This window comes from Salvelinus sp. IW2-2015, linkage group LG8, assembly GCF_002910315.2.
Source record: "Salvelinus sp. IW2-2015 linkage group LG8, ASM291031v2, whole genome shotgun sequence".
In the NCBI taxonomy this organism is placed as follows: domain Eukaryota; kingdom Metazoa; phylum Chordata; class Actinopteri; order Salmoniformes; family Salmonidae; genus Salvelinus; species Salvelinus sp. IW2-2015.
Genome location: NC_036848.1, coordinates 28,469,053 through 28,480,562, shown reverse-complemented (window position 1 = coordinate 28,480,562; position 11,510 = coordinate 28,469,053). Strand labels below are relative to the sequence as shown.

At 45.0% G+C, this 11,510-nt stretch overlaps 1 protein-coding gene across 5 annotated transcripts in view; it reads right to left on the bottom strand.

Moving 5' to 3' along the window:
• Positions 1 to 581: 581 nt before the first annotated feature.
• Positions 582 to 11,510, bottom strand: part of LOC111967678 (thyroid hormone receptor alpha-B) — a 180,758-nt gene continuing 169,829 nt past the window's right edge. For all 5 annotated transcript variants that reach the window (XM_070444841.1, XM_070444842.1, XM_024147223.2 and 2 more), the window contains 3 exons: positions 6,975 to 7,121; positions 5,548 to 5,806; positions 582 to 2,119 (listed from right to left, as the gene is read on the bottom strand). In XM_070444841.1, the coding sequence (XP_070300942.1) occupies positions 1,869 to 2,119; positions 5,548 to 5,806; positions 6,975 to 7,121 (657 nt within the window). In that variant the 3' untranslated portion in view covers positions 582 to 1,868. The remainder of the gene's footprint in view (positions 2,120 to 5,547; positions 5,807 to 6,974; positions 7,122 to 11,510) is intronic.

Sequence of the window (11,510 nt, the reverse complement as noted above, 5' to 3'; positions counted from 1 at the left end):
GATTGATTGGCTTCTGTTTCAACTGAAGGAAAAAAATAAGGGACTCCAAATTCGAATAGTGACACTTGGTCCCGCATAACAAAAAAAAAGAGAAAAGCCGAACGTAATGGTTACCGTTCCCCGAAAAAGAGGAGCGAAATCAGTGAAACCAATGAGATCCCCATAGGGAAGGGCAGGCCCTCCTGTCTTCAGTGGTATTTCATTTCAACTGAGTGGTAGTACTGAGATTGTGTGTTTGACGGATTCGTCTTAATGTATGTGTGCCTATGAGTTTCCACCCAGGCACATGCACCTATGTGTGTTTGTTGAGTATCCTTATGAGTGTATGTGTGTGTGTGTGTGTGTGTGTGTGTGTGTGTGTGTGTGTGTGTGTGTGTGTGTGTGTGTGTGTGTGTGTGTGTGTGTGTGNTGTGTCTGTGTCTGTGTGTGTGTGTGTGTGTGTGTGTGTGTGTGTGTGTGTGTGTGTGTGTGTCTGTGTCTGTGTCTGTGTCTGTGTGTGTGTGTGTGTGTGTGGGTAGATGGGTGGGTGAGGAGGCTGGAGGCTGCTGCCCTGTGTCCAGAGGTGAGGTAGAGCCTGGCGGCGCCCCAGCCTTGAGGGTGTGCCCACTTTGAGGTAAATGGCAGACGTCATTGACCTAGCCCTTTCTCAGTGACCGCTACACTAACAACTGAGTATGGAAGCTTGGAGGGGCCATACTGAGCTGAGTCACACAGGCGCAGACTTGGACTAATTTACCCTGCAGGTCAGGGCTACATCACTGCAATGTGCACAGTAAACATGGCATTTTTTGAGTTTCTGAGGTGAGGATGTGTGTGTGTGTGTGTGTGAGAGAGACATGAGTTGCCTGCCTTGTTCACTGCTATTCAGACAGGGGTCTATATGGATACTGTTCAGTCTCCAGCCACTGAATCTACTTGCCAGCGATTTAACTCTCTCTCTCTCATCCTATTCCTCCCCTCTTCTCCTTCACTCTTACTCCTCTGAGAACTCTCCCGTCAGTGGGCCCCCTTCCATCTTCCCCTCTTTCCTTCACTGCGATGACTTTCCTTGGAGAGAGAAGGGCTCAATTGTCATTCATAAGAGGGTCTACTGCTGGCACCAGCAGCACAGGCAATGACAAGGCACGTCTGCCCAGTGTGTGTGTGTGTGTGTGTGTGTGTGTGTGTGTCACAGGAACCGGCCTAATGACAGAACTGAAGGTAGATACGGAGCCATGGTCTGTAGTTTTACACATTTCAGACAAATAAAGGAGACTTATAAATATAGCACCTGACTTGTTTCAAACATGATCACGCTCATGGCTCAGTTGTGTTGGGAGGTGATAGTAGGTACTGGTCGCTTTGCTCTACGGTAGGCGCTATACGGCACACGCTCAGGACCTCTGTTTGTGTGTGACAGCGTCTCCTGAATTATTGTTTTACACAAATTCTGAGACTGAAATTAGCGGACCAGTTTAAAACATGGTTGCTATCATGTCAAACAGGTGCAAAGCTGTGAAGACCACCATCTAGTGGCGAGTGACAAATGAGGTGCCTCCAATAGGGATCTGGGAAGGGACCTAGAGTGTGTGTGCGTGCGCGTGCCTTGGCAAAGGGATGCAACTCCCACTGGATAAGACTGCTCAGACAGGGAGGGCCGCCAAACTGATTCCCCAAAACGGGTATGAAGAGGTGGTTGGTTAAAAGCAAAAATCATTGTTTGTTTGACTCCTGCTGCTGGTGTGTGGTTGTTGCCTGTTGTTTGTTGTTTACCACGTAAATGTCGGAGAAACACAAGTCCTGCCAAAACCCTTCCCCGCTCCAGAAAAACTGCCATTCCTTTCCCAAGTCGCCCCACTACTATTCGGCAGCGGGGGGGGGGGCGCCACTCACACTTCCTGGTCCTCGAAGACCTCCAGGAAGAGCGGGGGGAAAAGTTCAGTTGGGCACTCCACCTTCATGTGGAGGAAGCGGCTGGCATGGCACGCCCCGATCATACGCAGGTCCGTCACCTTCATCAGCAGCTTAGGCCAGAAGTGGGGAATGTTGTGTTTGCGGTAGTTGATGTAGTGTTCAAACGCCAGCAGGTAGGTCTCCTGGCACTTCTCGATCTTGTCGCTGCTCGTGAGGCCCGAGCGGTCTGTGACCAAAGGCAAGGGGAGGAAGAGAGGGAGGGAGAGAGGGAGGGAGGGAGAAAAAGGTGTGTGTCAGTAAACTGAGTGGGTCAAATTTCACCTAGCCTATCATGGGGAAAGGAGGACAAAAGAAAACATATTTTGTTACATACATACATTTTACATACTACCTTCATTGTACTTTTATATACAACATGATTGGACTCCCAATCACGGCCGGATGTGATACAGCCTGGATTCGAACCAGGGACTGTAGTGACGTCTCTTGCAGTGCCTTAGACCATAAATGCCACCTTTCCAACAAGTCAGTTTGTCAAATTTCTGCCCTGCTAGAGCTGCCCCGGTCAACTGTAAGTGCTGTTATTGTGAAGTGGAAATGTCTAGGAGCAACAACGGCTCAGCCGCAAAGTGGTAATCCACACAAGCTCACAGAACAGGACCACCGAGTGCTGAAGCACGTAGAGCATAAAAATTGTCTGTCCTCGGTTGCAACACTCACTACCGAGTTTCAAATTGCCTTTGGAAGCAACGTCAGCACAAGAACTTCGTCGGGAGCTTATTGAAATGGGTTTCCATTGCAGCCGCACACAAGCCTAAGATGCGCAATGCCAAGCGTCATCTGTAGTGGTGTAAAGCTTGCCGCCATTGGACTCGAGCAGTGGAAATGCGTTCTCTGGAGTGATGAATCACGCTTCACTATCTGGCAGTCCGACGGAAGAATCTAGGTTTGGCGGATGCCAGGAGAACCCGAATTAATAGTGCTAACTGTAAAGTATGGTGGAGGAGGAATAATGATCTGGAGCTGTTTTTCATGGTTTGGACTAGGCCCCTTAGTTCCAGTGAAGGGAAATCTTAACGCTACAGCATACAATGGCATTCTAGACGATTCAGTGCTTCCAATTTTGTGGCAACAGTTTGTTGAAGGCCATTTTCTTTTTCAGCATGACAATGCCTCCGTAGAAATGGTTGGTCATGATCGGTGTGGAAGAATTTGACTGGCTTGCACAGAGCCCTGACCTCAACCCCATCGAATACCTTTGGGATGAATTGGAACGCCAACTACAAGCCAGGCCTAATAGCCCAACATCAGTGCCCGACCTCACTAATGCTCTTGTGGCTGAATGGAAGCAAGTCCCCGCAGCAATGTTCCAACGTCTAGGGGAAATCCAGAAGAGTGGAGGCTATTATAGCAGCAAAGGGGGGACCAACTCCATATTAATGTCCATGATTTTAAAATGAGATTTTCGACGAGTAGGTATCCACATACTTTTGGCCATATATCAATGGATAGATGGACGGCTAGATGAATATACTGAACAAAAATATAAATGCAACAATTAAAAATATTTTACTGAGTTACAGTTCATACAAGGAAATCAGTCAATTTTAAATAAATTCATTCGGCACTAATCTATGGATTTCACATGACTTGGCAGTGGCACAGCCATTCGGAATGAGTTTTTCCCTACAAAAGGACTTTTACAGACTAATACTTCTCAGACACAGATCTGGGGAAGGGTACCAAAGCATTTCTACAGCATGGAAGGTTCCCAAGAACACAGTGGCCTCCGTTATTCTTAAATGGAAGAAGTTTGGAACCACCAAGACTCTTCCTAGAGCTGGCCGCCCGGCCAAACTGAGCAATCGGAGGAGAAGGGCCTTGGTCAGGCAGGTGACCAAGAACCCGATGGTCACTCTGGCAGAGCTCCAGAGTTCCTCTGTGGGATGGGAGAACATTCCAGAAAGACAACCGTCTCTGCAGCACTCCACCAATCAGGCCTTTATGGTAGAGTGCCAGACGGAAGAAACTCCTCAGTAAAAGGCACTGCTTGGAGTTTGCCAAAAGGCACCTAAGGACTCTCAGACCATGAGAAACAAGATTCTCTGGTCTGATGAAACCAAGATTGAACTCAATGACCTAAATGCCAAGCATCACATCTGGAGGAAACCTGACAACATCCCTGTGATGGCAGCACCATGCTGGGGGATGTATTTCAGCGGCATGGACTGGGAGACTAGTCAGGATCGAGGGAAAGATGAACAGAGCAAAGTACAGAGAGATCCTTGATGAAAACCTGCCCCGGTGCGCTACTGAGCAAGAGGACAAGTACATTAGAGTGTCTAGTTTGAGAAATAGACGCCTCACAAGTCCTCAAATGGCAAATTGAGACTGGTGTTTTGCGGGTACTATTTAAAGAAGCTGCCAGTTGAGGACTTGTGAGGCGTCTGTTTCTCAAACTCAAACTGCTCAAGTGGTGCACCGGGGCCTCCCACTCCTCTTTCTATTCTGGTTAGAGCCAGTTTGCGCTGTTCTGTGAAGGGAGTAGTACACATCATTGTACGAGATCTTCAGTTTCTTGTCAATTTCTCGCATGGAATAGCCTTAATTTCTCTTCCACTTGCCTCCTCCATTTGTGCAGTAATGCTGCAATCGGTTGGTTGTGATTTTGGATTGAGCAAACGTTCCCATATATTTTCAATAGCTGCATGTGTGACAACTCCACCAATCCTATTCATAATATCATTAATAAATATAATACCATTAACAAAAATGGTATATTTGAGTTTAACCATAATATTTGTTGTAATATTTGTTCTGTCTTTTCTGGAGGATAAAATAGAAATTGTAACCAGCTTTGTACGGCTTGTTTACGAAAGGGCGATACTTTGAACAAAGTTTCATTTTCATATAATCAAAAATGAGAAGTTGTAATCTGTATTTTTGTAATCTAAATTTTTGAACAAAGGATTAATCTTTCTTAGTAATCTACTGGGGAACCAGTTCGGGTTTAAGCATATCTTATATATGAGTGAAGCTTTTAGTGAGAGGCTTTAATATGTAATAATTTCAGCCCCCCAAAGTCATATTCATTATTTAAATAAGCACGTTTAATTTTGTCTGGCTTAGCGTTCCAAATAAAGTGTCTTTTTTTCTCTCCCTCATATAATAAAAAAAAAACTAGTTGTCTGGAGTAGGCAGAGCCTTAAGTAAGTAAGTCAACTGTGATAGGACTAAAGAGTTAATCAATGTGAGTTTTCCATAAATAGACAGGTATTTATCTATCCATGGTTGCAGAATCTTGCCTATTTTTGCTAACTTTCTATTGAAATAGGTTGTGGTAAGTTAATTTCTATCTTTAGGGATATGAATACCAATTATGTCTACATCACCATCAGACCATTTTATTGGTAAAATAATGTAAAATTTTTCTTTTTTAACGATCCAATATGTAATACGGTACACTTATCACAATTAGCCTAGTTACCTTCATCTAATAGTACAGCAACTTTGACTTATTCTTACTTATAGTTAGTTCAGATCCACGCAAAGTGCCTAGGTGGTAGGGGATGGATTTGGAACTCGTCCTGAATCCTCTCTGACCTGAATGACCTCAATTGACCTCTGTCCATTGACCCTTGACCCGGTCCTCACCTGAGCTCATGAGCAGCACAGCCTGCAGCAGCGCCACCTCCGTGTCATCCAGATTGAACTGCGCCAGGCTCTTGCCCAGGTCGAAGATGGCGTCCGACACCACGCCCAAGCCGCCATTCTTCAGCTGCTCCCGCTTGACCGCCATCTCGCCGCTCAGGGTCAGCGTCTCGCTCTCTGCGTCGTAACGCACGGCGGCGCGTAGTGACATGATCTCCATACAGCAGCCTTTTAATAGGATGATCTGGTCCTCACAAGGCAGCTAGATGGAGGAGGGAAAAGGAGGAGAGTAATAGTAGAGTTTATTGGTTGCTCGCCGTCATAGACTGAATTTAGACCAATTTACAATCATCATTTGACTTTTATCAAATAGTAAGATCCTGAAAAAACACCATCATTCTAATACAATCCTATATGAAAAATACAATACAATAATTCTACAACGACCAATATTCGGAGTGGCAGGTTTAAAAACGACAGTTCTAATTTTGAGTTCTTTGGTAGACTTCTCAAAAGCCACTGGGCTATGTGGTATGTGTGCATTGATCAGTTTGGGAGGGCGAGAGAGACTGTTACTGAATGTAAACAAAGTGAACTTTAAAGGCACTCTTCCATCCTTCGATTGGAATTTCAAAGTATAGTTACGTAAGCATACATACTTCCCAACTGTAGTGGTGTAGGCTTTGTGTGTAGAGTTCCAAGTCTGTATATATCATTCTGTTATATCAGCTGCACTCTATGACTGAATCCCCCCCCCCCCCCCCCCCTCCCCTCGGCCCTCTATTTACGCGAGTCTCCGCCATATGCACAAGTGTCAAATACTCCAGCTATCCAAGTCATAAACCGTTCTCTCTGCTACCGCACGGCAAATGATACCGATAAGTCTGGAACCAACAGGACCCTGAATAGCTTCTACCCCCAAGCCAAAATAGTTAACCAAATAGCTCCCCGGACTATCTGCATTGACCTCTTTTGCACTAACTCTTTTGACTCATCACATACGCTTCTGCTACTGCTTATTATCTATCTATCCTAGGCTTGAGGCGCTGGGTCTCAACCCCGCCCTGTGCAATTGGGTCCTGGACTTCCTGACGGGCCGCCCCCCCCCAGGTGGTGAAGGTAGGAAACAACATCTCCACTTCGCTGAGCACTTGTTGGCTGCTGATCCTGCTAATGACCATAGTAATCCTACTGTCATTAGTAGCAACAACACCGCAGCAACGACAGAATCTATACCTAATTAAGTCAACAACAAACACAATGCAGGCTCATTATTGAGGAAAGACTCAGAGACTCAGGTCAACAGGCTTCAATTCAAACACACAAACAAAGATACAAGGCAGTCTTTAGGACTGATATAAGGAAGACCGACACATCCCGACACACACACACCCCACTGCATACACACACACACACACTTAGGGCCTTACCCCCGAGAACATGGGAAGTTTTTTGGCAAAGTCGACGACGCGGGTGATGGCGGGGGTGATAATCTTGGTGAACTCACTGAAGGCCTCCAGGTCCACCTTGTCTCCGTCCGACGTGGGGGCCACGGGAGACTGACCTATGTCCTCCGGCTAGGGGACAGGACAGGGGACACATGGACACAACACATGTCAACAGATAGCCAGCAGCTGCGGTTAGGAACACGAGTCAAGAGACTTGAGTTAAGTCCTTTGTTATTCCATGAGAGTTAATTCATTTGTTTGCTGGTAAGATGACACATTTAAGCACATCCGACAAAAGTATGGAATTAGACATAGTAGACACATTACAATGACTGAATCATTTAAAAAAAATTAAGTAAGGGTTGACATCATTGAGGAAGATCAGATCATGTGTAGTAAACAACTCCTCAGTGTGCAAGAAGAGAATACACATAGAGATGCATAGCACATGGTCAAATTCGGTATCAGCGGTTGATTTACATGCACGACTAGCAGATGGGATTCTATGGACCTATGGACTCGGGCTCCCGAGTGGCGCAGCGGTCTAAGGCACTGCATCTCAGTGCTTGAGGCAGCACTACAGACACTCTGGTTCGAATCCAGGCTGTATCACAAGCGGCCGTGATTGGGAGTCCCATTGGCCCAGCGTTGTCCGCGTTTGGCCGGTGTAGGCCGTCATTGTAAATAAGAATTTGTTCTTAACTGACTTGCCTAGTTAAATAAATAAAAGGCACATCAGACTCAAACTCTTAATGTTGGTCCAGCCAATTTCATTGGGAGTTGAGAAAGGGCTGAAATGTAACATAACAAAAGGCATTATAGGTGGGATGGGCTGAGGGAAACTGAGGGTTGGGATGTGGAACTGGAGACAAGTGGGAGTGGAGTTGCCTGGTGGGGGGTAGAATGACAGTCAAAGATAAAAGTTTTTAAGAAAGTACGTTTGAATGACACTGAGGGGGAACGCAGTTACATCCAATGCCTGAGGCTGATGTTGCGCAGGTGCTTGCACGGGTGTATACCTGCATACACACACACTCGCTTTAAAACGCACACGTGCACACACACACATACACACATGTCAATAGTGTCACACATGCACTAAAATGCATGTAGTTGGCCTTGCTGTTTGGATTTTTGCTGTCCTGGATGCCTTTTGTTTTTGCATTGTTGTTTCCCTTTTTCTCTCTTTTGTTTCATTTGTGGGTGTGACAGCGACTTGGGGGGGGGGGGGGCAGTGGAGATGTGGAGGGGGAGGTTTTTCGGGGGGACTGTGGGGGAGGGGTCTCGGATGGTTGAGGTACAGCTCTCTGGGAATTGGGGAGGTGGTCTTGGATGGTTGGTGGCCTGGCGGTTGGGAGCTTGGGCCGGTGGCCGATTGGTAGCTGGTTCGGTTCCCCGAATTGACGCATGACCCTGGTTGCTCCTGTGGGTCTCTCTGGATGGGAGCATCTGCTAGATGACTGAATGTAATGTAAATATTGAGCGGCTTCACTGCAGGTAGATTGTATGTTTTTTTTTTTATTAAAAAATAAATAAAAATCCTTTTAAACAATTAATGACACAATCTATACAGAGCTGATGGGCGTGACTGATTCAGACTTGAAGCCATGTGGAGTATGCATCCGAGAGTCTCGCAATTACCTGGAATAATACAACAATGGCTTTGATAACAGTACACACATTTGTCTCATCCTAAATAAGTCTGAGTTGCCATTTTTCGGGGTCAGCCGTGTTTATGTTTCAGAGTTAAGAAATAGGTCTCTCGCGACGGAACAAAAAAACGAACTGCAAAACGAACCCGTCTAGGGTTCGAAGGTTCACAAAGTCATTCGGGGCCTAAAGATGGTAAACATAAGTATGCTACACCCTGTCTATGTCGCTTGTTAAAAATCGGTCAAAGATCAAACAAAAAAACGAAACAAACTTGCACGTACTACAACTGTGATATGTGGTTGTCTCACCTAGCTGTCTTAAGATGAATGTACTAACTGAGTCGCTCTGGATAGGAGCGTCTGCTAAATGACTCAAATGTAAAAATCTGTTAAACCCCTAGCAGCAAACAGGGTTTGAAACTAGGTTGGTTGACCACAGTGGTATTCCAGGGGGCCACTGGCACACAAAGGACAAGTAATAGTCCGAAATCCATTGCAACCAATGAAACAACTTCATTATCACTCATGCAGAGCAATTCAATACGGCGATTTACAGAGGGGCTCTTTCCATACTCACCTTCAATCAAATAGGTTAGACAAAATGTATGGGTTCTTTCTAGGACACAGGGCTGGGGGAGGGAGATGCAGTGGACTGGAGCTTCACTGATTTGGTCGGATGACTTTGATTCCAAGTGGATGGAGGCAGTCTACAGCTTGTAAATAAGAATTTGTTCTTAACTGACTTGCCTTGAATAAAGGTTAAATAAAAAATGTCAAAACGTTTAAATGTAAGTTATTAACTAGCATTCATTCTTGCCCAGAGCGACTTACCGCAAATGTAAACAAAATGCATTTCGTACAGTATAAAATGGATATTAAGTGCTCGATATATCCTCAGGCATTACATACTGCAGATGGATTTTACGTTGTAAGTAGGGAGGTAGTTACTGGCTAATAACGTTAGAAGTGTTCGAATGGACGTAGTGCAGCCATCCGTTGGGTTAGTCATGTGACTTCAGGCTAGATGTGTTATTTTGGCAGTTGGTGGTGTTCGGGAATGCTCTCGGCATTCTTCTAATGCCTGGTATTTGAGTCCCATTTAAATCTTTGCTGCCGTGTGTATAGAGCCACAGATGTTTCGTATCGCTGAGCATTTCTGATGGACTGTGTCGTGTAGGCTATTTGTGGGGTGTTCTTGTATACCGCTGAGTACACCAACATTAGGAAAAACCTTCCTAATACGGAGTTTAGTAAGGCAAGAAACAGCATATGCCTTTTTGTTGCGTGTTTTTCAAATCATAGTCGCACACTTCATGTAGCCTAGCCCACAGGCCTATATGTTTTGATAAGGTCTGTATTGCAAATAAAGTGGCCAAATAACGTCTTAAAATGAAGCACATTAATGCGCTTTACCACGGATGTAAAGCCTAACTAGCATACATACACAGCTCGTGAGTTTCAAGTTTGGGGAAGATAATATTTACCATAAAAAGGCACCTTTTATAATAAAAGCATTACATGCATAATCGCATTTGCGGTCACTTTTGAAAATGGTGTTTTCCCGCTAATTGATTGCATTTTGGAACATTCGCGCTGAGAGCCTACTGCAGTGTGCGCATTGCTGCACTACGTTCTGGTCTGTTGTGTCAGCCTCGTTGCTTAAAACAGTTTTTTTTATGCTAGTGGTTGTATTATTAAACTATGTTTGGAATATGTATTTCTTGCACAGAATAGAATAGATAAACTTTTATAGTATGGACTATAGAGTGACATAGGCTAGTGCTTTTGCTGTTCATTAGGCCTACTCATCTTGTTGGCTGACGAAAAGTAAATGTGGACAGTTCTTCCAATATCTTCAATGTGCACCTTGGAATTGGATAAGGACGTGAGCTGTTGTGTCCCCGATGTGTCTATCTTCACTTGTAGCCTGTGAGAAAGACCTGATCACGTGACGGGCATTGGCTAATAAGAATTGAGCTATCTGAGAGAGCCATGTGAGTGAGAGGTGCTTCGGAGCACGCAGCCGGGAGAAGGGAATTATAATTATTATACTCAGCCCAAGGGCACAACGGCCACTGAACGTAAAAGGCATGAATTTTTTTAGGGGGCATTACGGCCACACAAAGGGGATGCAGCCGGGAAATTCGAGGCATTATCAAGTGCTTGTCAAATTGTGAATGAGAGAAATGTGTGCAGCCTGAGCTATTTTATTCAGCTGTGTTCAGATGTATTTGTCATAATATAAAATAATGCCATGGAATTCTAAGCAAATCTTGTCTGCTAAAGGAACTAGTGTAGCCCACAGCCATATGACATAGCCAGATCAGGGCCCAACATAAGGACAACTCAGAGTATGCTATTCTGTTCTTCTGAAATAGACTACATTTTCTTCATATCATGTTTCTTTAGACCTGTCTAAAATAAATAATGGGTGTTACATGGATTTATTTGACTTTTTAAAATGTAGATGTTCCAAGGGTCTGCATTAGTGGCTTGTAGGCTATGCGTGGAAGCCTGGAGATGCTAAATGTGTTGATGTTAATTAAGGGTCAATTACCGTGAGACCGGCAGTTATTTGCTTGACAATCCCCGTCTGAAAAAATGTCATGACCGCCACAGCCCTATATCCCTAGTTTTTTAACCTTTATTTAACTAGGCAAGTCGGTTAAGAACAAACTCTTATTTTCAATGACGGCCTAGGAACAGTGGGTTAACTGCCTTGTTCAGGGGCAGAACGGCAGATATTTACCTTGTCAGCTCGGGGATTCGATCTTGCAACCTTTCGGTTACTAGTCCAATGTTCTAACCAATAGGCTACCTGCCGCCCCATGTTGTCCGGGGTAGCCCTGTCAGGATACCCTGTGGT